This window comes from Ursus arctos, unplaced genomic scaffold, assembly GCF_023065955.2.
Source record: "Ursus arctos isolate Adak ecotype North America unplaced genomic scaffold, UrsArc2.0 scaffold_13, whole genome shotgun sequence".
NCBI lineage: Eukaryota > Metazoa > Chordata > Mammalia > Carnivora > Ursidae > Ursus > Ursus arctos.
This window is the reverse complement of record NW_026622797.1, coordinates 47585888-47610722: the sequence shown is the minus strand read 5'-3', so window position 1 is coordinate 47610722 and position 24835 is coordinate 47585888. Positions and strand designations below refer to the sequence as shown.

General features: G+C 38.6%; 1 protein-coding gene across 4 annotated transcripts in view; it reads right to left on the bottom strand.

The window, feature by feature from the left end:
• The window catches only part of LAMA4 (laminin subunit alpha 4), a 138454-nt gene that overhangs the window by 10710 nt on the left and 102909 nt on the right, over window positions 1-24835 (bottom strand). For 3 of the 4 annotated variants that reach the window (XM_048226003.2, XM_057311136.1, XM_048226005.2), the window contains exons 20-32: window positions 22548-22724; window positions 21611-21756; window positions 20994-21156; window positions 20001-20134; window positions 18680-18851; window positions 14262-14393; window positions 13016-13158; window positions 10843-10999; window positions 10212-10349; window positions 8389-8522; window positions 7327-7491; window positions 6396-6549; window positions 1159-1346 (exon numbers count right to left, since the gene is read on the bottom strand). In XM_048226003.2, the coding sequence (XP_048081960.1) occupies window positions 1159-1346; window positions 6396-6549; window positions 7327-7491; window positions 8389-8522; window positions 10212-10349; window positions 10843-10999; window positions 13016-13158; window positions 14262-14393; window positions 18680-18851; window positions 20001-20134; window positions 20994-21156; window positions 21611-21756; window positions 22548-22724 (2003 nt within the window). The remainder of the gene's footprint in view (window positions 1-1158; window positions 1347-6395; window positions 6550-7326; window positions 7492-8388; window positions 8523-10211; window positions 10350-10842; window positions 11000-13015; window positions 13159-14261; window positions 14394-18679; window positions 18852-20000; window positions 20135-20993; window positions 21157-21610; window positions 21757-22547; window positions 22725-24835) is intronic. The other variant, XM_026511614.4, reaches the window with a different exon arrangement.

Sequence of the window (24835 nt, the reverse complement as noted above, 5' to 3'; positions counted from 1 at the left end):
GCAGGGGGAGTGGGAGAGGAAGAAGCAGGCTCATAGCGGAGGAGCCTGATGTGGGGCTCAATCCCATAACGCCGGGATCACGCCCTGAGCCGAAGGCAGACGCTTAACCGCTGTGCCACCCAGGCGCCCCCCTTCCCTACCTCTTTGTACAGCAGGGCTACATTCCACATTTAAGGAGGCATTGTTTCACTTAAGGATCAAAACGGGCCTTGCTTTGAGGATGTGCTTGCATTTAGTTTGTTCATGTGGGCAAAATACTAGTCTGTAATTAATGGGCATATAGAAGTTTGCATAGAAACAACAGGATTCGTGTGCTATCAAAAATACAGGTTCAATTTGTCTTTCCCAGGAAAAATTAATCTGTAGATAACACAGGTCAAAAACAGCCACCAGAATGTGTAGGAATTAAACAAAACCCTCTAGACATTTAGCTCCAGGCCATAGAGATAAGATACATTTATTAGGCTAATTTCTAGTTTGATTGAAGTTCTTCCCAATGAATACAAAGCACTGAACCTGCCTATCAGGCAAATAGGAAATTAGAAGGCATTCGAGGTTATGTATTGAATGCACTGCCTTTACGGATTTTTGGAAGAGATGTAAGACCTACGTAAGAATATTTGGGTGCTGACACTATAAAAAGAAATCTTCTAAAGTGCTAAGTAACCTGGAGATTTGCGGAATACTGGGAAGAGGTGCTGGGCTTTACAGATAGCTTGAGGGCTAGCCGAGATAACAAGTGGTTTTTGTGTCTTCAGTGTCTTTCCTTATTAACCTTCCAGCAGTTCAGAGGCACCCCCATTTTCAATCTGAAAGCAATTTATATGGGGGAAGGAAGGTAACATCAAGGTTAGATGATAAGTCATTTGAAATGTGCCCCATGTTCCTTTCTTTGATTGCCTTTCCTTTTTGATAAAAATGCAGCAAACTCCTAGGAGAATGCTGTATTATGTGTCTTACTTTTGGGAAGAAAGTCGCAGAGAATGTAATTTGTTGGAAAGTAAGAATCATGTACTACTTAGCATTTATTTGCATGATAAAATAATAAGATTAAGTGGCACAGAAAGGAAAGATCATAGGGAAAAGATGGCATGTGGCAAATAAGGAGGAAGTCCAGCTATGGCATAAAGTTTCTGGAAGGATAGTGTGTTACTTTACTTTTCACCAAAATCTCCTTTTAAGTGCTCAAACTCTTGGCGGCTGTTGGCAGTCCCTCCATATTGATAGGCGTGTTCTATTGCTCTAGGACTGTTGGAAAGGTGGCAGTAAGAATCCCTTGGAACATTCCTCTCTGGGAACTTCAGGCCGGCAGGGTCCCCTGCAGGGGCATCTTTGCTTTTCTCTCCCTGGAAGAAGAGGAAATAAATCATATTAAGGGATAAAACTGATAAACTAGTCGCAAAAGTCCATTTGTGATTTCTTTATCATATAAAAATAAAATAATAATGAAAGTGTATATTATTTGTGCCTTTTCCATTCATGAAATATTAGGCCCCTCTCTTTCCTTAAGCAGATGACAGCAGGAGCTGTAGCATTAAAAAAAAAATGACAACATAGTATGTTAACGGATCCAAAATTCTAGTTTGTGATAGTAAAGCAGAGCTAACCTGAAGTCACAGAGATAACTGCTCTATCATTTAAATTAAATGCACATCTTAGCCAATGGTGCAAATGGAAATATTGACAATAAAATAGCCCTAGGGAGTCAATCAATAAAACCGTCACATCATAGACAATAATATTTCTTTAATACACCAATTATTATTTATACAGGCTGTTACTAACATACTTAGTAACAACTTCAAAATATTTAAGGATATTTTTGGTGAGAAGTGGTAAACTTTTATGTGACAGGATATAGAACAATTACCTTGTGCTTCTAAAATTGCACTGCTGATTTTAAAATTTAGAGCTGTGAGACTATAGGCTAATATTTAATGGTTATCTAGTCTTGATTTTTGAAGCAAAATTAAAGTAAATGCAAATAAATCTGATCATCCCGTCGTTTATTCATTTATCCAAGCAAATGTTTATTGAATACCTACTAGGTAGAAATGACGTGGCAGGAAATGAGTATTTCTGCATGCTCTCCATGGGCAGTGTGTGGTGGGGAAGAGAAAGTTGAGTGAGAAACGGTTTCTTTTTCTTAAGAAACTGAAAATTGATTTGGAAAAACAGGCAGTTAACTAGCAAATTGGAAGACAGGCTGTTGCCAGATAGAAATGACCTTTGGTGACTTGCTGGAGGAGGGGGTTTTGTTTTTCAGGAGGGTGGGGGTGAGAGATTGGTTGGGAGTTGGGGACGGTCCCCAACTCTGGTGGCTCCTCCTTCTTTCCATTGCTACGGAGAGGCTCTCACTGTTTCTCAGTCAGTGCATCCACTTTACTGTGGGAAGAGAGCAACTGTGCAGGGGTCAGCAAAGCTCGGGGCTACTGGACTACAAGGTCTCCGTGACCAGCCCTGCCTTCCTCTGCTTCTGTGGGAATCCATAGACTAGGACCTGTCTCTTGTCTACTGCAGAAAGTAATAAACTCTGGTATATTTATATGTGGCAACCACTCTAAATCCTCTGTGGATATATGCTCTGAATAATAATAATAAAAAGACAAGTTATAATTTAATTACTTCACTACCATATAACACAGAAACTCAGTTTACTATCCTAGAATAGCTGTATCTGTAGGATTCTGAACCCCACTAGACTTCGACTTACCCAGTGTAATTTTTTGCTCTGAGGGTCTGTTTGTTTTTCTTTTTTTTTTTTTTTTGTAAGATTTTATTTATTTGAGAGAGAGAGAGTGTGTGTGTGTGTGTGTGAGAGAGAGAGCACAAGCCAGGGTGGGAGGTAGAGGGAGAGAGAGAAGCGGACTCCCTGCTGAGCAGGGAGCCCAATGCGGAACTCGATCCCAGGACCCTGGGATCATGACCTGAGCTTAAGGCAGACCCTTAACCAACTGAGCCCCCCAGGTGCCCTCTGAGGGTCTGTTTCAATGCAGTAAGATTCTTTTGTATCCCATGACAGCCAAACTAGTTGGGCTGCTTAAGCAAAAGAGGGCAACGCGTTATAAGGATCCGGGAGTATTTTACACAATCCAAGGGAAGATAGTACAGTGTAGCGGGGTTCTACCAGGGGCAAGAATCAGGAACTGCAAAGCTAGGAAGAATCAGGGCACTCCTTTTCCAAATGTTTCTGGTATCTCAGGTTTGTTTTTCTCAGACTGCTTTCATTTTTCTTTCTCTGCAGGACAGCTTTCTGCCTTTTTCTCTTTCTACAAAGCAGCTTTCTTTCTCTATGCACGATTAACATAGAGCTTATAGGCTTACATGTTTTCTATTCAATGACCAGCAGAGACTACTGTGTCTGGGTTCTAAGTGGCTAAGGAACGGAATCTGGTAGCCCAGTTTAGTTCACATGATCTACCCTGGTCCAAACATCTATATCCAGGTAGATGAGGTCACATCCCTAAAATTCTGGGCTTGCCCTGTGTGTAGGGAATCAATTCTCAGAAAAGGGAGTGGTTGGCTGGCTACCCCAGAGTGATGTCTATTATAATATATAAAATCTCCATTATCACATGAAATACCACATGAGAAACTATGTCCCCAATTAAATTTAAAAACATTAAAATTATGGAAAACATTCAGGCTGGTAAGACAGGTATTCTTATGTACTCATGGTGTGGGGGGGTATAAATCAGCGTTCCTTTTTCAGAAAGTAGTTTGCCCTGACCTAGTAAGTCCACCTCTAAGAATATTTTCTAAAGATTTATTCAGCAATGCAATCAAAGACTAATGTATAATGATCTTCACCCATAAAGGAAAAAAACTGGAAAGCACTGAAAGCCTATTAATGGTTAAATAAATTAAAATATACACATAAAATGGAATATTAGGAAGTTACTGTGAGAATAAATTATTATAAGCCCAACTTGCTATGACTCGGCCTTGATAAAAATTTAAACCAGCGGCCCCATGTGTTTCTGGGTAGCTATTTAAGAAGCTATTGATACAAGGGTAAATATGAGAGAAGATTAGCAAACGTTTGACATTCTAATTACCAAGAAATGTAAGTGATATCTATAGTGATTCCATATCTGTTATTATGAAGTTGAGTCTCTAAGGCTTTTTACAGGAAAGGCTAGGAGGTTTCCTATAATACTGAAAAGTTTCTGTTAATAGTTCCAAGGGCTGTTGATTGCAACCTTGAGAGTATGAATATGTGTTAGGAAACTACTTTTGATAGACAGCTTCAAGTAGAAAACCGTATTCGTTTAAAGGGGTAAAGCGCGTGCCGCAGGTTGGCCCCCTTCATCAGCCCATGATATTAACCTGCTGCATGTGACCCACTGACCCGTGCTCAAGGCCCAGCTGAAAAATTTCAGGATAAACCTTTTAGCATCAATATGAGAAGGCGACGGCAAGATCTCATCAGAATTTCATAGTCTCCTCTGAAAAATCCTTTATATTATCGTCTCATAAAAGCCTTCGTAGAAGTCATATGAAATTCTCTTTCTGCCTAAATCACTTAAAGTCTTCCATGTGAAATTCAGGAAGGGATCCTAAAAAATTGCTAATTTTAGATTATACATAAATAAAATTATTCTGTTAACACGGATAAATCATGTGTGAGCAAAGGAGGGGTTGCAAGGGGGTTCTAGAAAGTGGTCCCCATAAGCTGAATATGTAGGGAAGCACTCGAGACACAGCGGCCAGTGAAAGACAATCAGGAGCAAGAAGTGGTGGGGATGTTTCCTCTTGCTGATGGCTCAGAAGCCAGCCTTGGAGGAGATCAGTTCTTCCTCTAGAAGTTGTTCAGCCGCATTAGCACTCAAGGAAATGCAAATTAAAACCACAATGCGATGCCGTGTCTGTGCATTAGATTGGCACAATCATAAAAATTTGATCATATCCAGTGTTAACAATTGTGGGGGACTATAGGTTGTTTCAAATGCTGTTCGTAGGACGGTAAATTTCGTATTGCTTCAATATTGACAATGCACATCCCCTTAAGCCAAGCAATTTTCCGTTTAGGAATTGATCCTCCGGAAACACTCACAGGGCTCTACAGAGATCTAACAGCTAATATTCATTGAATGTTTGCTCTATTCCGGGCATTGTGCTAGGGCATTTCGTGCATCAACTCATTTAATCTTTATAACAACCCTATGATGCAGATAGCTAAATATGTATTGAATGCCTATTATGTGCATTGGTCTAGGCTCTTAGGACACATCAGTGAGCAAATAAAAAAAGGGAGCTTGAATTCTAGCAGAGGGAACAGAGAGTAAATACTAAATATAATAAATACAGTCTATAATAAAATGTGAAAAGTGCTATGGAAAAAAGAACAACTAGGAAAGGCAAGGGAGATGGGTGGTGCTGGGGGAAGGCAGGAGGCAGCTGTGGAATTAATTAGGGGGTTAAGGCAGGCCTCACGGAACACTCGAGGGCTGGGCAATCCTGGAAGGAGGAGCCGTTCGTACAGATGTTTGGGGGAACAGTGGTCCAGGCAGAAAGAAAGACCTTAGGGCAGCAGTGCACGTGGCTTGTGCTAGTGTGGGCAGAAGAGAGAGTGAGGGAAAGGGGCACGGAAAATATAGAGCCTTTTATGACATTATAGGGACTGGAGCTTTTATTCTGAGTGTAGTAAGGGGGGGCACTTTGAGCAGGGGAGTAACATGATATGACATATGTATAAGCATGTGGCTGTTGCGTAGAGGACAGAGTGTCAGAGAAGCCGGTGGAAGCAGGGGGGCCCACCTGGCTTGGACCAGGGTGGGAGGAGCGACATCCGAGTGCCTTGTTAAAATTGGACCAGGAAGATGGGGTGGAGAGGATTAGCCTGAAAGAGGGGGAAGGAATTGAAAGTTTCATCTGTAATGAAGGCCGCTAATGTACGTGCTGGAGGTAAACGAGAAAAACCAGTAGTCAGGGAATGCAGTTGAAGAACTCAAGATTTTGTCGATGGAGCAGCTCTAGTTGTGGCCCAGACCGACCGTGCCTATGAGTGGTTGAAGGGAAGGCCAAGGAAGGAGGGGAAAACAGGATGAGACCAGAAACTTTAATAACGTCCATGCCTGTGACAGAAGCCCGAGATCATTACAGTCCTAAATAATGCATGTTGTATGTACAAATGGTTAAGTACGGAGCAGTTTTAACCATGGGAATGAAAAGCAGTGGGCAGTATGGAATAAAAGCCGATTCAAACTGTTTCTTTGGGAACAAACGTTAATACACCAAAGCCGATGGACACAATGTCGGATACCAGAAGAATCTCCCTCTTGATATGCACACACAGTTGCAAACTGGAGTGAATTTTGTAAAGCATCAGCGTCTAGAATTGTGTGCATGGAATGCGAGGGCAGTTGAGAATCTGGCACAGCATTATCTTTTACCTTTTTATTCTGACTTGTTTTAGGCTTTGAGGAATTTTTCCCTTTTTTGTAGAGGAGGAACAACGGCGAAGACTCAATAGGACACTCATAAAGAGAGGTGTGGACCTTTTCCAAATATCGCTGGAAATCTTCAACCTCCACATCTCTATCCAACCTACATAACAGAGGGGGAAAGACCCTTAAAATGTTGTTCAGAATTACATGATGAAAACTATGGAAGTGAAAGAATTCGGCAATTAAAATTGTGTGTGTGTGTGGGGGGTCTGTATCTATCAACCATTAATGAGAACTGTTTATGCGACCATCTAACAATCTACGGATAATTTTGCCTGGCACCAGCACTTTCTGACAGACGGACATCTTTTCCCTCGCCACGCTCCGGGTGATTGGTACTGCCTCTGTGTTACTCCATGTGTATTAAGTTTCTCCCTTGCTTCCTCTTGTGCTCAGGGAGCACTTACTGTCTTTGTTAAGGACCGAGATTAATGGCTTTGTTTAAAGTGATGCATTAAGAAGACTTTCTTAAACCTCTAACAAGGATTTGCGTATGTTACTCTGTGCTACACCATTAATAATAAGTACAGATATAATTGCATCTAATACTTATAGCTCGCTGTATGCCAGGTGCTTTACGCACATTATCTCATTTGATCATCTTAACAAGGAGGCAGGCATTATTATTATCTGCATTTTGGCAGAGCAGAAACGAAGGCTGACTTAGCCGAGGGCATACAGAAATTTAAAGGCAAAAAACCTACACACAAACCTAAGTATGTCAGTTGCTCGGGCACATGCAAGCTTTTAATTACTACCCTCTGTTGCTTCTCATAAATTTCATAGTTCTCAGTTTCAATAATGTAAACATTTTCATTATCGACTTGATTTCTTTTTATCAATCGTGCAAACTTATGAATAATAAAAAATATCCTACCTGGTAAAGTAGGCGTTACTTATACAGCCAGTGAAATTAGCATACTGGGGACTGATGGGTGAGCCACCGAAGTAAAACTTCTTTTCACCTGCTTGTGTCTGTTCCACTTTCCCTTTGGTAGGGTTCTTACTCCCAAGTCTGCTCTTATCTACTATCAGTTCATATCTGCAAAGGAAAAAGCTTACTTACACATCACACTGCTACCATTTCACCTGGAGTTCCATTCTAGGTTGCAGGTTTTCTCATGGAGTTGACATAGAACATTCTGGCTAGTGAAAAAATTATGATTTGCCAGCCTCTTCATGAGGCCCGGGATAAAATAGGTGAATATGTTTATATGCAGAAAAGACTCTCCAAGCCCCTAAAAACAAGAAGCTCAGATGATTAGTTACCAGCATTTTTTTTTCTTTTGGTGGAAAAAGCAGGATGTAACTCATGGTGATTATTTAATCACAACTGGGGAGCCTGTTTTCATCGTAAAGCACGTGCACTGGTTTTGAGTGTAATTGGAAATTGAGTCTAGAAAGGCCGATTAACGTGGTTTTTTGTGATGGGAGAGCTCCACTGAATGCAGCTGCCTACAACAGACATTTATTTCTTATTCCAGGAAGATTTCTTCTTACGAAGAAGAAATTCAGTATTACAGGTTTAAAAAATAAAGCTAGAGCTTTTAAAATCTGGCCATAAATGTAGAGTTCTCAATTGCTGGATTAAAAATATAAATGAAACCAATGTTTGCAGATCTCCTTCTATGTGCAAAACACTGCACTCATTCAGTAAGTACTGTGTGTAGGCACTTCCCTCAAGCAGGTTTGCAGCCTGCGGTTTTACTGGAAAAAACCCTTTATATTCCTGTTAAGTAATTCCATAGTGGTTTATTTGGCATCTCTTGAAAATTAATAGCAACTTCTTTTTAAAAGAATGTAGGTTGTTCCTTCTACCACTTTTTTTAAGCACTGGAAAAGCCATAGAATAGTCTATTATTCATCGTGATCCTTTAGCAGAAGCATGCCCTACAAGTAAAGGCACGTGGTGGGAAGACTATAAAGCGAGGAGCTGTACCTTGCGGGTGACACAGAGGTAATGACGAAGTGGGACAGCCCGTCATTGTACTGCTTATCGGCTGACTGCACCTTGATTCCCTTGACATCCATGACGACGGTGCCGTTATCCAACGAAATGGAGAACACATCCGACTGAAATTCAAGCACAGGGTTTTAGGGAGGGAGGCCACGGATCCAAAAGATGGACATGTTTTCAATGTTTACTTAATGGTATTGCTTAAAGGAACACCCAATGTGCGGGAAGTGTGCTTGCGAAATAATTTCTATGAAAACGACGACAAGGACAGAATTTCACTTATGTTGGCGTCGTCTACAAAATGAGGAACGCCTCAGTGGAGAAAGGAGCCTCCTCTCTCCTGAACTGGAGATTTCTGGTGATTTGGTCATGCTGAGAGTTGTCCCAGCTTAGCACCTTCCCTAACTCGGGCATTGCTATTCTGTCTGCAGCCTCCCCTCTGGGAAGACTTGAATCTTCTTGGGGATGTAGGTAGATGGCCAGACAAGGGTTAATTTGCCAGTTTGAATTTTTAAGTGATTTTAAGTGTTTTACTTTTCCTCTATAGAGGAGGAAGAGAAACAGAAAAAGAGCAGAAGTTAACAGTTCTTTTTCTGAATCTGTTTAATAATTGTTTAAAATATTGGCAAATTGATAATCTTGCTTCTCTTCCCTTATCGGGGCACTGACCTTTAGCTTGAGGGCACAGCCCTCAACATAACTACTTTTGGAGGACAAAAAGTGTTATTTAACTAACCATGGTAATCTGAGGCAGGTTTGGTGGGGGAGGTCCTACAAAGTGCTTTGGGTAAATTCTCACAGTTGCTACTGATTGAAATTAAATTCAATATAAATGTGACAGATACAAGATAATAAGTATGAAAAGTAAAAGCTGCTTTTACGTATTATATTATGACCTGCTCTATCAGTGTATATATTGGTGATGACCTTTTCAGAGATAAATCAGTTGGGTCTTGGGGTCACCAAACCTCTGGATATCTTATTTTTGAAATAATATGTCTTTAGAAGGTGAGATCAAGCGTTCTATACCCAGTCCAGAAGCAGAGAAGTACATTCCTTTCATTATTTTACAAAAAAATCACATATGTCTTTGTACATATGCACGGAGGTTCTGAACATTTTTTGTGCTATGGACTCCTTTGGCAGTTTGATGATACATGTGGGCCCCTTCAAAAGTAACATTTAAAAATGCATCAAACAAAATATCTAGGATTACAAAGGAAAGCAATTATATTGAGATACAGTTTCAAAATATTAAAACAAGAAATCCGTGATATGGTAATATATGTACTTCTTTATTAAAACGTTAAATTATAAAATCTCTCAGCAGATCTAATAATTCCTGTAATTTAAAAGTAGCAATGAGCAAAAATGATATTTTGAGATACCTGTGACAACTATTATGTGAAATGAAAAATACCCGTGATTTCTATTAACGATAAAGTAACAGGTTTAGCAAATATTACTGTGGTTTGTTGCCGACATTTGTAATTGAAGAAAATGCTAAATTTTAGTTTGAGAAAAACAGAATTTTAAGAAAATCTTAATTTTTTCTGACCTAGGTCCACAGACACACTGAATTTTCTCCATGAACGCCTGAGGGGTGGGTCTAAGAATCCGAGGTTCAGAGGTCCTGATATGCAATATACATAGTTATAAATGTCTGAAATGAGGCATTCTATGAGTGCCCATGTGAGTTAAAATTCATCTGAATCGAAAATCATTTTTAACATGCTTAAACAGTATTTTTAATAGACAAAATAATTATCACAAAAAAGTTCCCATAGGGAAAAAGAAATACTTACTCCTGAAGCATAATAGAATAGTAACCCATTTGGCTGTAACGTTCGGAAATTAAAACCTCCTTCAAAGCCGTCGAAGAAAGAGATTTTCTGAACTGAAGCAATGAAACTCTGCCCATTGAAATACGCTCTGCGAGATATCTGCGTGGTAAAAAAAAAAAAAAAAGTGAATCTGGTGTTTGTAGTAATTATCAAATGCTTAAAATGTCAATTTCTCACACACCAAAGCCCTCGCCTACTGGTTTCTATATTAACAGCTTGTTTTAACTTCCGGCTTAGGCTGGCATTCAGGCATGTTAACCCTCCTTCTGCGCGCCTCCAGCCAATGAGGTTTTAGCGTCTCTACTTCCTCCACCCTGAGGGAGTAAAGACACCCGCACAGCCTCTCTGGGCTTGGAGGCACCGCCCATTGAAAACCGAAGCAAATGGACAAGTCATACAGTTTCTCCTTTTGCTGGTGTTTCTCCTTTAAGCTGGTGGCAGAAAGGAGTCCAAGGTGTACTTAGGCTCACGGAGAAGCTGGAAAAAGCTTTCCCAGCTTTTGAGAATGATAAGTTTTATGTCTGTTTATTTGTGTGTGTGTGTGTGTGTGTGTGTCTATTTATTAAAAAGCTTTTGATTGACAGGTACTTACGAGAGAGTCTTCTGGGCATCCATAACCAACTCCCAGGGTTTCTGTCTGCTCTAATAAGTTGAAATCTTTCTTTTGGAACTGGAAACCCTTCATGCATCCTCTGAAGCTGATATCTAGGGGAAGGTGTGCCCTGAGGGTCCTGGAAAAGAAAATTAGTCTTCACGGATATCATGATGATGGTGATGATGATGATGTTACCCTGCCTATGTGAGATGTGAAATTTGATTTGATTTATAGTCATTTTTAGTGGCTTTATAATTATTTATATTCTCATGCTTTCTTTCATAAGCACACAGTAATGTCTCATCTTTGCCGATAGAACAGTTTTATTCTGCATCAAGCCAATTTGTTTACTTCTTCATAGTTTTCAAGATCCTTTAACTTACATTAGCTCATTTTATGTTTATAAAAATTCTGTGATATAAAAGGAAAGGCTGTTATTTTCCCTTTCACAGATGATTAGTAGGTTGAATCATACGGAAGTGATGTATTTTAGGTCAAAAATGGTGAACTCTTGGGGCGCCTGGGTGGCACGGCGGTTAAGCATCTGCCTTCGGCTCAGGGCGTGATCCCAGCGTTCTGGGATCGAGCCCCACATCAGGCTCTTCCGCTATGAGCCTGCTTCTTCCTCTCCCACTCCCCCTGCTTGTGTTCCCTCTCTCGCTGGCTGTCTCTATCTCTGTCGAATAAATAAATAAAAACTTAAAAAAAAAAAAAGGTGAACTCTTGGCAACTTCATATGGTTTAACCTATATAATGAAACTAAGAAACATCAAAATCTTTTTGTTTGTTTGTTTTTGTTTTTTTTAATGTCATAAGTGGTAAGTTAGGATTTGAACCCAGGTCTTCAGTCTTCCACTAATCCATTCCCAAGTGGATTGGATTAAAGTCATGAACTCATCTTCTTGGCTTTTTTGCAACACACTATAGTCAACTAAGGCTAGAGAAATGTCCCAGTGAACGCTGAGCTTTTGGATTAACAGGAAAGTAAGAAATCTTTTATCTTTGAGGTCAGGGATGACATTTTGATTAATGCTGTAATCCTAGTACCTACCATTATGCCTAGTATATAGGAGGTGCCCAGGAGCATATTATCAAATACTGAATAACTATGAAGTTAGTTTTGATCAAATTACAATGACTTCAATGTATTTTAAATGAACACTGGCCAAACTAAGGAGTAACAGTCCCGCTATATTATATTCCATCAAGATCACACCTAGAGGACCATGCTAACTAACAGACTGGGGTTATATAATGACAACCATAATGGTTTAAAATCCCTTGTGGCATTGTTGAAGGAGCTCAGAGGGTATCTAATTTGGAAAAGAAGTTTGAGGTTGGGGCCTCATCCCAGACCAATTAGAATTTCTGGAGAGTGGTTATGGGCAATGGTGTTTATAAAAGTTCTCCAGGTTATTCTTTTTTTTTTTTTTTTTAAGATTTTATTTATTTATTTGACAGAGACAGCCAGTGAGAGAGGGAACACAAGCAGGGGGAGTGGGAGAGGAAGAAGCAGGCTCCTAGTGGAGGAGCCCGATGTGGGGCTGGATCCCAGAACGCTGGGATCACACCCTGAGCCCAAGGCAGATGCTTAACAACTGCGCCACCCAGGCGCCCCTCCAGGTTATTCTAATGAGAACCAGGATTGAGAAGACCAGGCTGGAATATCCTAAAGTTGCCTCTCAGTTTCAAGAGTGCCTGATGCTATGACTTGATTGTAATAAGCGATAGTTAAAACTTTAAATACATGAGAATAAAATTGTAATGGTACATAATTCGCAACCCCTCGGATAAGCTTAAAAATTTTGTACCCTCAGATGCTATTTGAGAGTTCAAAGTAGCTTAAATTAAGACTGAAATAAAAGTATAGGGACACAGTGCTTCATTTTCACACAATACACATGCTCCATCTTTCTTCTTGCAGATAAGAAATATCGCATTAGACTATGTTCTAAGATAAATGCAATAATTAAAGAAACCTGTAGATCTCATCTAGAAGACCCTAATTTAAGGAGGTCATGAGGGTGCATGAGTGTGTGTGCTTGTGCCTGTGCGCGTGCCTAGAAGCAAGTGGGAGTGGCTTCAAACTTTTACTAGACCTCTCCTGGATGTTGACTACTCAGCCCAGTCCAGCATTAGGAACAACAGCTACTTAACAAAAAGAGCTTACCTGGATTGTAAAATTTCTGGGGGAGCCCCTCCAATGTATATGTCTGTAAAAGGTATCTTCATCTTTTCATTGTCCATGCTCTTGACATGTCGTCTGTCAACCACCAAAATCATTTTCTTATCGTTGTGGTAAATGATTGAGATCTAGGAGACATAATAGTTAAGTCTTGATCATTGTTTAATAATCACCTTTTTGAAGACAACAGTATACTTTAATTATTCTGGTTATAACAGCTGGGTCCCCATGTTCTTATGCTTGTTTGTTCACGAAATGGGGACTAGATTTTCCTTTCTTACAGACATGAACATTTGTACTTAAATAACCAGAAGCTCACATTTTCTGGAGAAGGATTTCCACACGGAGTAGGAGCTAGACCAAAAAATATTTTTGTCATGACACCAGTTGTTTTCTTTTGCCCCTTTGAAGGGATTTAGGAAAAAATTATAAACAGGGACCTTTTGGACCCAGACTGCATGTTACCAGGTGTCACTGTTCTAGTGACACAGTGAAAAGCTTTAATGATTCTGCCAAAATGCTAGTCAGTGATACAGTTAAAATATTCTATTGTAGACTATCCTCGTGGAGGCCATGGACTTCGAAGTGAAAAGAGAAATACAGCCTCCTACTCTCTGCATTTTGGTTCAACTTAAAAGATATGCCTTTTATGCATTCTACTCAATTGTGGATTCGAGGTAGGTGTTAATGAAAATAGATAAAGTATATTATCAGTATGCTGTCCAACTGTTTCAAAGTTGAAGAACATTCCTTGTGGGCTCTCTTTATAAGGAAATCTGTGTTAGTATTTTCTAAGTTCTGGATAAATGATTTACAAGGAAATTCTCTATTTGCTTACTATCTACCATTTTTACATTTAGTAGTGTTCAAAGGATACATTTAAAAATGGCTGTGTGTCCACACTCTGGTATTTTCAACAGATGTATAAAAGAATTCTATGGAGTGCCATTGTAATCAGCCACCAAGCAGGAGTCTTTTGTTCAATGAAGCAATTAAAATGAATCTTCCAGTGATTCTTTTATTAGGAAAGATCAATATGACAAAAACATTCATTCTTTTAAAGCAAATGTTACCCCGGAGTTGAGCAGATGGGGTCCTTCGGTTGGTTTTTAGAAGTGAAGGTGTTCCGCTTAATTTCTTTCCTACTTCTGTGATTTGAACATCTGATTAAATCAGTAGGTCTAAGTACAAGAAAAACAAAACAAACCACACAAATTGCAATGACTTATACCTCATGGTATTTTGCATCATTAATTTGAGCTCTCTTTGATGTGTCCTCCAGATGCACAGGGCCGTTGCTAAATCCAAAGTCATAGAACACATGCAGGTAGCCATTGCGCATTTCCAAGCTGAAAAACATACTCTGTGGAGAGAAAGAACTTATAAAATGCAAACATCCGCTATCACGAAAGTGCAGATTTAGCTGAATTTGAGAAATAACACTGTATTCCTTATTATTCAAACTGAAGACTAAGGAAGTCTTAAATTCTTATCATAAAATTAAAATTGCAACTCCATCATATCAGCAGTTATATCTCACGTTAATATACCAAAGTGTTAATATTTATATGCAATTTAAAACAACTATCTTCTGTTTCTTATTTACTTGATGAATTAGTGAAATTTTAAGTTTACCTTATTGACCTTTTAAAAATCTCGAGAATGTCTGAAAATTATAACAGGCTAGCCGATGTGAGTGTATTTCATTTTAAGAGGAAAATTGGCAATACTGAAAAATAATTCCAAGGTTTGCTGAGAAGAACCTTAAAAAATTATCAGCAAATATGGATATAAGAAAAAGGACATTTCTGTTTTATTTGGAAATACTGGATTTATGTAAATAAACATGAAATGATTATGCACTTGGGCCATATGATGGTCGAGAATCAAAGTAATTCTGTAGCACCCGAGTAATTTACTGGTCAGGATTGCTTGTATTGAAAGATAGTTTGCAGATAGAAGAATTAAATGGATTTGAAAAATAAGGTATTGTGGTAAAGTTCCTATTTATCAGAAAGCAATCTCTTGAGTGGAGTCTGTATACTCCTGAGATATGGAAAGTAATCCATTAGGGGAAAGAAAGAAAATATTTCAATTTCCATTTATATTAATTTTAAAACTCTAAGGGAGAGAAAAAAATAACTTTTAGTATTTAATACATGGACTGAGTTGGGTCTTCATTTTGTCCTTTGGACAGATTTTCATGGGCTTCACACGGTATGTGAGGCTTTGAGAGCACGGTTTCACACTTGAAGGCTGGCAGTGGCCCCTCACCCATGTCTTTGCTTTGAGGCATACTGCAGTTCATTGTGGTTTATGTGTGTCTGGTTACTTACACGTGAGAAGACTTAAATAATAGAATATTTATAATGATTTTCTTTTGAGATGCAGTGATGTGAAAATATTTTTGAGACACTGATGTTTGCAGATTACTTCTTGAAAATGACTAAAAATGCTGTCAAGTTTAAAGAGGGTTACACATTTTTTTATAAAATGAGTAATAATAAATTTGTTGATCTTCATTTGTGATGACAAATATCTTTCAGTACTATGAAAAAAATATTTGGTATGTCATTTCATGGGAGGGGTATTATTATAACAATGCATGAAAAAGTAACTTTTTAAAATTTTTGTTATTTATTTTTAATTTTAATTCCAGTATAGTTAATAAACAGTATTATATTAGTTTCAGGTATACAATATAGTGATTCAACACTTCCATACATCAGCCGGTGTTCATCACAACAAGTGCATGCCTTAATCCCCTTCACCCATCCCCCCACCCACCTCCCCTTTGGTAACCATCAGTTTGTTCTCTATAGTTAAAAATCTGTTTCTTGGTTTGTCTCTCTCTCTCTCTTTCCCCCCTTTGCTTGTTTGTTTTGTTCCTTAAATTCCACATGTGAGTGAAATCATATAGTATTTGGCTTTCTCTGACTGACATATCACTTAACATTATATTCGCTGACTCCATTCATGTCATTGCAAATGGAAAGATTTCATTCTTTTTTAAGGTTGAATAATATTCCATTGTATATATAAACCACATCTTCTTTATCCATGAACCTATCAATGGACACCTGGGCTGCTTCCATAATTTGGCTATTGTAGATAATGCTGCTATAAACATAGGGGTGTGTGTATCCCTTTGAATTAGTGTTTTTGTATTTTTCGGGTTAATACCCAGTAGTGATTACTGGATCATAGAGTAGTTCTATTTTTAATTTTTTGAGGAACCTCCATACTGTTTTCCACAGTGGCTGAACCAGTTTGCATTCCCACCAACAGTGCAAGAGGGTCCCTTTTCCCCACTTCTTTGTCAACACCTGTTTCTTGTGTTTTTGACTTTAACCATTCTGACAGGTGTGAGGTGATACCTCATTGTAGTTTTTCTTTCCTCTCATTGTAGTTTTGATTTGCGTTTCCCTGATGATGAGTGATATTGAGCATCTTTTCATGTGTCTGTTGGCCATCTGGATGTCTTCTTTGGAGAAATGTCTGTTCATGTCTCTTGCCCATTTTTAAATTGGATTATTCGTTTTTGGGGGGCGTTGAGTTGTATCAGTTCTTTATATATATTGGATACTAACCCTTTATCAGATATGTCATTTGCAGATATCTTCTCCCATTCCGTAGTCAGCCTTTTAGTTTTGTTGCTTGTATCTTTCACTGTGCAGAAGCTTTTTATTTTGATGTAGTCCCAGTAGTTTATTTTTGCTTTCTTCCTTTGCCTCAGGGGACACATCTAGAAAAATGTTGCTATGGCCAATGTCAGAGACATTACTGCCTATGCTCTCTTCTAGCATTTTTATGGTTTCAGGTCATACATTTAGGTTTTTAACCCATTTTGAGTTTATTTTTGTGTCTGGTGTAAGAATGTGGTCCAGTTTCATTCTTTTGCATGTAGCTGTCCAGATTTCCCACTACCATTTGTTGAAGAGACTGTCTTTTTCCCATTGTATATTCATTTCTCTTTGTTGAATATTAATTGACCATATAGTTGTGAGTTTATTTCTGGGTTTTCTATTATGTTCCATTGATCCATGTGTCTATTTTTGTGCCAGCACCATACTGCTTTGACTACTACAGCTTTGTAATGTAACTTGCACTGGAATTATGAGACCTCTAGTTTTGTTTTTCTTTTTCAAGATTGCTTTGGCAATCCATACAAATTTTAGGATTTTTTTTCTAGTTTTGTGAAAAACGCTGTTGGCATTTTGATAGGGATTGCGTTAAATCCATAGATTGCTTTGAGTAGTATGGACATTTTAACAATATTTGTTCTTCTAATCCATGAGCATGGAATGTCTTCCTATTTCTTTGTGTTGTCTTCAATTTCTTTCATCACTGTTTTATATTTTTCAGAGTACAGAATTTTTGTCTCTTTGGTTAAGTTTATTTCTAGATGTTTTATTATTTTTGGTACAGTTGTAAATGAGATTTTTTCTTAATTTCTCTTTCTGCTGCTTCATTATTAGTGTATAGGAATGCAACAGATTTCTGAAGAGAAAGTAGTTTTTTTGAAGAAAGTTGTACTCTGGAGAGATGGTTTTTAAAAAACACATTCGTAAAATTTTCTATTGTTAGATGAATTTGTTGATGAAAACAATGTGTACTACCTATAAAAACTCTCATAGCTGCAGTATTAAAAAATTTTAGAAAAAATTTCTAACCTATTTAAAAATCTTTCAGATAAAAATTTCAATGGTCTTGAGTCCTTTTATTAAAGTTTACAAAATGATGCAATATCTGATTAGCTAGCAAGGACTGACATCAGAAAAGATGGGAATGCACCAGTGCACCGGCCTAATTCAGAGACAACTTTTGTTGGAGATTGTGAAGGAGACTGAAAAATGGCATCATGATTTAGTAAGCATAGCCAATGATACACAACTTATATTTTTATTTTTGAGCTACTTTGTTCAGTTTTGACAGCCAATAAAACTTAGTATTGAAGTCAATTGGACTTAGGATAAGACTTTTGAGTCACTGTATCTCAAAGACTTAATGAGACTTCCAAAAATACATAAGCATATTCAATTACATTGTTCTTACTAACACTGCTATTAATATTTTTACCATTAACAAACAGAAAACCATTTTATTTTATCTTTACTTTAAAGTTGTATTTATTTTTATTCAATATTTTATCTTTATACAAATTGTCTTTTATTCCTAGTTTTAAATATTATCTCTATAATAAAATATGGATTATTATTAATAATCATTAATGAAGTACATCATTACTTTACACACTTTTATGTATACCAATAAAGAAATGCATGTATTTATAGTAAGCATGCTATTTTTTTTTTTTTTTACTGATAAAGGCATATGATGTAAAAAAGTCAGTGCTAAGTTTCTGCACACATACTACTCACCTAAATCTTGGTGCTGATTTTGTGCAAAATTCCCCAGTTTGTTAAAGGGGGTTATATTTAATATACATCCAAAAATGCATTTCAGGGCTGCAGTAATTACTTACTGCTGACATCACTTCTCTAAAGAAAAAGAAATCCAATTTTGCTTTCTAAACTAAATTTCAGTTTGATGGCATGACACACTCAACCTGGGAAGGCTCCGAGGAATATGCAGAGCAGAAAGTAAAGGAGATAAAGGAGAAAATAAAGGACTTTTATTTTTACTCACTCCATTGACCATCAGGAGCACGAGGCCATTGTCAGCTGGTGTTCGAACTTCTATGTCAAAGCGAGTCACCTGACCGAATTTCCCTCTCCTTGTGATATCCCTTACTATGGCATAACTAGAGCCATCGAAGAAATAGCTGGCAGCCCGACTCTGAGTGAAGGCCAGTTTATCTCTGAAATAAAAATGCAAGGATCATATGAACATGACAGTTTGCATTATGCTTTTCATGTGAGGCCCTTTTAACCTATTGTCATGACATCTTCCACGGAACTTACAGCATTTAAACGTGTGGAATTTAAGAAACAAAACAGATGAACATAGGGGGTAAAAAAGAGAGGCAAAGCAGAAAACAGACTCTTATCTATAGAGAACAAACTGAGGGCTGCTGGAGGGGAGGTTCGGAGGGGAAGGGCTGGATGGGTGAAAGGCATTGAGGAGGGCACTTGCTGTGATGAGTACTGAGTGTTGTATGTAAGTGATGAATCACTAAATTTTACACCTGCAACTAATATTACACTGTATGTTAACTAACTGGAATTTAAATAAAAACTTGAAAAAAAAAATAAATGAAGTCCCGACATCTGCTTGGGAGACATGGGGAAGTATTTATAGGTAAGTTAAATGAATGGTTTTATTTTCAAATTTTTAAAAAATTTTTTGTTTCAGGTTTAGAATTTAGTGATTCATCACTTACATACAACACTCAGTGCTCGTCACAACAAGTGCCCATCACTCGTCTAGCCCACCCGCCTGCTCACTCCCCTCCAGCAACCTTCAGTTTATTCTCTACAGGCAAGAGTCTGTTTTCTGGTTTGCCTCGCTTCCCCCCACCCCACATGTTCATCTGTTTTGTTTCTTAAATTCCACATATGACTGAAATCATATGGTATTTGTCTTCCTCTGATTACCTTATTTTGCTTAGCATAATAAACTCTAGCTCCATTCACGTCATTGTAAATGGCAAGATTTCATTGTATTCCATTGTATATATATACCACATCTTCTTTATCCAAATGAGTTATTTTGAATGGATTTCTTTTCTACCCTTTGTGCTAAGACCACAGAAGTTTCCAGTGATACCCAAGTCTCTGGAATCCTAAATTAAAGCCGCAAACAAGTTGTTTGAACACTTTTCATAATTGTATATGCTCGTCTGTGGTAGAGAAGAACTGAAATGATTTTTGCAGGCATGACTGTTATGCAGTTTCAAGACTGGGTTCCCCAAAAAAGAAATTGAAAACCTAAATATTGATCCATGTTTCTCTCATCTGCTGCTCTCACGTGGCTATCAAAGCCTTTAGTACTTTTAACACTTTCTTACCTGGCACAGGGTACTGACTTGGAGGGATCCATGTTATAGATGTGCTTAAAATTATACAAGCTGATCACATCATTATTCAAAGTGGCCAATTCCAGGCAGCCAACAAAGCCAGGCAGGTTTAAGCTTGCAGGGAGCTGTGCAACAGACAAAGTCAATCACCCCATGATCACATTTCACCCAGATGATACAGAACAGACAATGAAATAGATAACAGGTCAAGGGGAACTACCCATACAGATAAATATCTTCCCAGGCTTGTGTCTTGTCTGGGCCAGGTAATTTAGGTAAACAATGATTTTCAGTTGTGCATATCTAGCGGAGAGGATGGGATTTGTTGAGTATATACTATGTATCAGTCACACACCGAACAGGGATTCAGAACCAAAATCAATTCTTTCAGCAGCTCTTTGAGGTAGGTATTCCTGTTTTCATATCAGCAGAAGGAAAGTAATTCTCAGAGAGGTTCAATAATATGCCTGTAACTAGTAAGTAATAGCCTTGGGATTGAAATCCTACATCAACTCCCTGTCTCCCTATCTGGGCCTTTCCTTTATTTGCCCTTCACCAGGTCTCATACTCCCCCCTGGATCCACCCTTCCCTCATCCCAAGTATTTTATTTCATGTCTATATTAGTTGAAATAACTGAGTTTTTGAAACTCTCATTGTTAACCTAGCAAACCCACAAGCTCCTGAGTGGGTGGGGAGAATATCAATTACATATGCATGTATAGGAATGAAATGAATTGATATTCAAGCGTTAGCTATAGCTTGAAAGCACTTGACACTATGAAAGTATGAGTAGCAGAGACCAGATTTATATGCCAGATTTATATGCCAGATTTATAGATCAGAATTTTGTCACCCATTGAGCTAACTTCTTTCTTGAAATATCAAGATTTCTATCCCACCCCCAAATCATTGTAGGTTTTATGGATTTTTAAAAACCATCAGTGTAGATTTTCAGCAAGTCCAAATCTGGCTGGATAGCTTACCTTGAAGTTTGAAGGCACACCACCAACATAAAACACAGTGTCCTCAGGGTCCAGATCCAACAAGGAGTCATCTCCTGCAAATTCTCCCTTTTTAATAAACTTTTCCTCTGCAGTGCTACTTAGACTCGGGACTGTCAAAAACACCTTTCCATGTTTTCCTACCCTGTTAAGAATTGTCAGTCTTTATTAGCCAGATAATTTGTAGAAAATATATTTTTTAAATGTCAAAATGTGAATGTTCCCTCATCACAGAATTGGTGATTTGATTTTATTACATGTGTAAGCTTTTACAGAATGTCAACAATCAATGGAAAGAGGAAAAAAAAAAAGATATTCCATCTTGGAATTAATGCATGGATTGGCCAGATAAAAAGACCTAATAATCAGATTGCTCTTTAGAAATTATGAGTATTTTTTTTTCTAATCTTTTGTTTTCCACTAGGTATTTAGGAAAAATGGAGAAAAAGAGGAGCAATAATAAAGGGAAGAAAAAGCTATTTAAATATCCACAGGAAGACTGTGAGTGTGTGTGTGTGTGTGTGTGTGTGTGTGCACATGTGGACAACAGACTTCTTATGAAATGCGCACGGAAGCCTTGTGCTGTGGATTCACTTTACCTTTCAATCTTGACAATGCTGAAGTAAGCAGGCCAGGAACTGACGGGTTTGGAGTCCAGAGGAATCTCTACATCCTTAGCTCCCAGATTGTAAATGTACACCAGGTTATCATTTTTGATTGCAAGACCCATGTATTCTTTTTTGGCCTGAAATGTCAAGAAGTCACTTAAATAAAATCCATATGAATGAAAATCATGTTTTGTTTTCATTTCTTTAAGGGACGGTCATCAGTTCAAGGGCTTGGCTGTCTGCAAGGCGCATCAGGCCTGAATTAGTACAAAGTTCCTATTAGATTGGGCAGTGGCTCTTCCTTTCCAGCCTCCCTGTGGCTACATCGGTCTACTGCCCCCTGTGTTTGTCCAAGTGCATCCTGGGCAGGGAGGCAGGCAACTGCAGGCTTGTGGACATTTGATGGCTTCCAGGAGCGTGCTAATCCTGTCTGGTTAACCCAGGCACACACCGCAACCTGCCCATACCCACTGCCGCGCCTCTTCAAACGGGGCGCAGCATCAAACGTAACAGACCTCTGTGCTCTGCAAGTCCTTGCAATGCTCCGTTCCATGAGCAGCGTGCGGCTGACAGTGGAGCAGCCCCAGAAATATCCCGCACAGGGAAGGAATTACTTATCTTTAAATCACGACTTGAGTCTTGGTATTAAAGTGCTCTGTACTTTTTGAGTTACCAGAATGGGAATTTTGTTTGCATAGGTAGTTTTGTTTTAAGGCAAGAGAAAAGCCTTTCCTTTGAATATCACTCTCTCTTTTCAAATGGCATGTTCTCCTGGGTGTTATACGCAACTGATGAATTATTGAACTCTACACGTGACACTAATGATGTACTCTATGTTGGCTAATTGAATTTAAATTAAAAAAAGGAAAAAAATTAAAAAAAAATAAATTTGCTAGGAAACAACAACACCACCACACGAAGCGCTTACGTGTTTGCTTCCGAGGTACAGGACAAACCGGTCTGTAGCCCCGGCCAGCTCCGGCTGTTTCACGGGAGGGGGTTTCATGTACAGGCTCAGGGATGTGAAGGTCTTTAAGTCATCCATACTGGTTTTGGGGTGCACCTCGACTGCCGACTGGCCGTCAAACATCATGGAGACTTGGATCTGGAATTACAAAATGTTTCTGTTAAAAGCACCCTGCAGAAATGGGCACAGCTCTCTCTGATGGTTCCCAACGCGCTTCCCTCAGTCCTTATGGGCTTTCTGAGCCCTGCTCCCTGCCTTGTCCTTGTTTCCTGATGTCCTCACCTTGTGGGAGAAAGGGGTTAAGGCAGATTATAATATAGTCATTTAAATTTAAAGTGGGGAACATAAGGAATAGCACGAAGGAGCATAGGGGAAGAGAGGGAACACTGAAAGGGGAGATATCAGAGAGGGAGATGAACCATGAGAGACTATGGACTTCAGGAAACAAACTGAGGGTTTCAGAAGGGAGGGGGTGGGGTAAGAGAAGGGGGGTAACTGGGTGATGGGTATTAAGGAGGGCAGGCGTTGTGATGAGCACTGGGTGTTATATGCAACTAATGAATCACTGAGCACTACGTTAAAAGCTAATGATGTAAATACAGTGGCTAACTGAACATAATAAAAATAAATAAATAAATAGATAAATAAATAAATTTAAAGTGGGGTGAAAGGAAGCCAAAAAAGGGTGGCAAAGCAGATCCACGATGAAGATAAATACGAATTCCACAATGAACTACACACTTGGCTGAGGTGAACTAAACAGCTTGACGGGATTCATGAGGCCATAAAATTAACAGCGACTAATTGATCAGGAGAAGTGACTCATATGGCTAGGACTTTCTCTCAGGGTCTTCAAAAGAGGAACATGAAGTAAGGCTGTGGGTAACATCCTTGAGCGTGCCTGGACTGTTGGGAGGGGTCTCGACCCAGCTTTGGAGTCTGAGAGTCTTGAAACCTGGCTTTGCCTCTTTCTAGCTACGTAACCATGGGCAAGTCACTTAACCTGCAGTTTCTTCAAATGTAAAGTACAGACGAAAATTTTGCTGAATGAAATAAGATAATAACTATAAAGCACTTTCCAGTTCCTGGCTCTATCATCATTATAATTGTAATGAGGAGTTCATTAAGATGTTTCTTATAATAATTCTTAGAAAGGCATCATAACAAAGCACAATTCAGTAGATGCATTTCTGAGGGGCCCAATATGATGAGCTGAGCTGGTCTAGTTCAGGGTGATTTTCTGAGTATTCAGAAGGGGATGGACTTTTTATATCCATGCCACTCATGCAAATATTGCTGAATAATTAGATGTATTGACATCCATTATTCAATATTGATTTGGTTAATCCTGATGGTCAGTAAGCTCAAGATTATATTCCCAAGTGCTGTCCTATGTTGCTATGTTGAGTAAAAATCAATCATCTTAATAAACAATCAAACAGTTCATGGGATTAAAGAATTTTTGGTAAAAATTGAGTCTGAGAAGGAAATATATCTGCACAGAAAGCACCTCACTTTGGTGAGTCAGGTGGGCTTCCAAAGGTATTGCTAAAACTCTCTTTGGAAAATGGTTTTAGGTGATTAAGTTCCCCAAATTCTTCTCCATTTAAATCAAATTACTAGAAATCACTCACAGAAACCTAGCTTTGGAAATGCTGTTTCTTCACGATAAGCTTTTCTTGAAATGCTCCCCAAAGTATCTAAAAAAGGTAATTTGTGACACCAATTTTCACATATCCTTTAAAAGTTGAATATATTTACCAAAAATAATCTCCATTACAAAATAGTTGATTGATTTCGAACTCTTCTTTCTGTCAGTACTTAGGGCCCACGGTCTGTTTAGGTCAATTCACAATTGAGAAAATAAAACCATGTAATTTGGCTATAAAAATGATGCCAGTGTATACATCAGTAAAAAATAAATGAAAAAGAGGGCCACGAATGAGCCCTATTTGCCGCACTGAAACGTTAATTGAGCTTTGGTGTTGCCATGTGGCCTCCGTGCGAGCATCTCAGGACAGGGCCTGTGTCGAGATTGTTCAGTTAGGTGGTCTGTGATTCCCCAGTGACGCCTGCGGAGGGGTCAGTAAAGGCTCCCTATCACCAGTGTTAGACCAGAGAATTCCTTGAAGAGGGAGATGAGCAAGATTATTCCACATAGTGATTGCACTAAAACGCCTGTTCAAATAATTAATAATAATAATGAGAATAAATCACGTCTTCTATTGGTGTTCGCTTTACTCAATTTC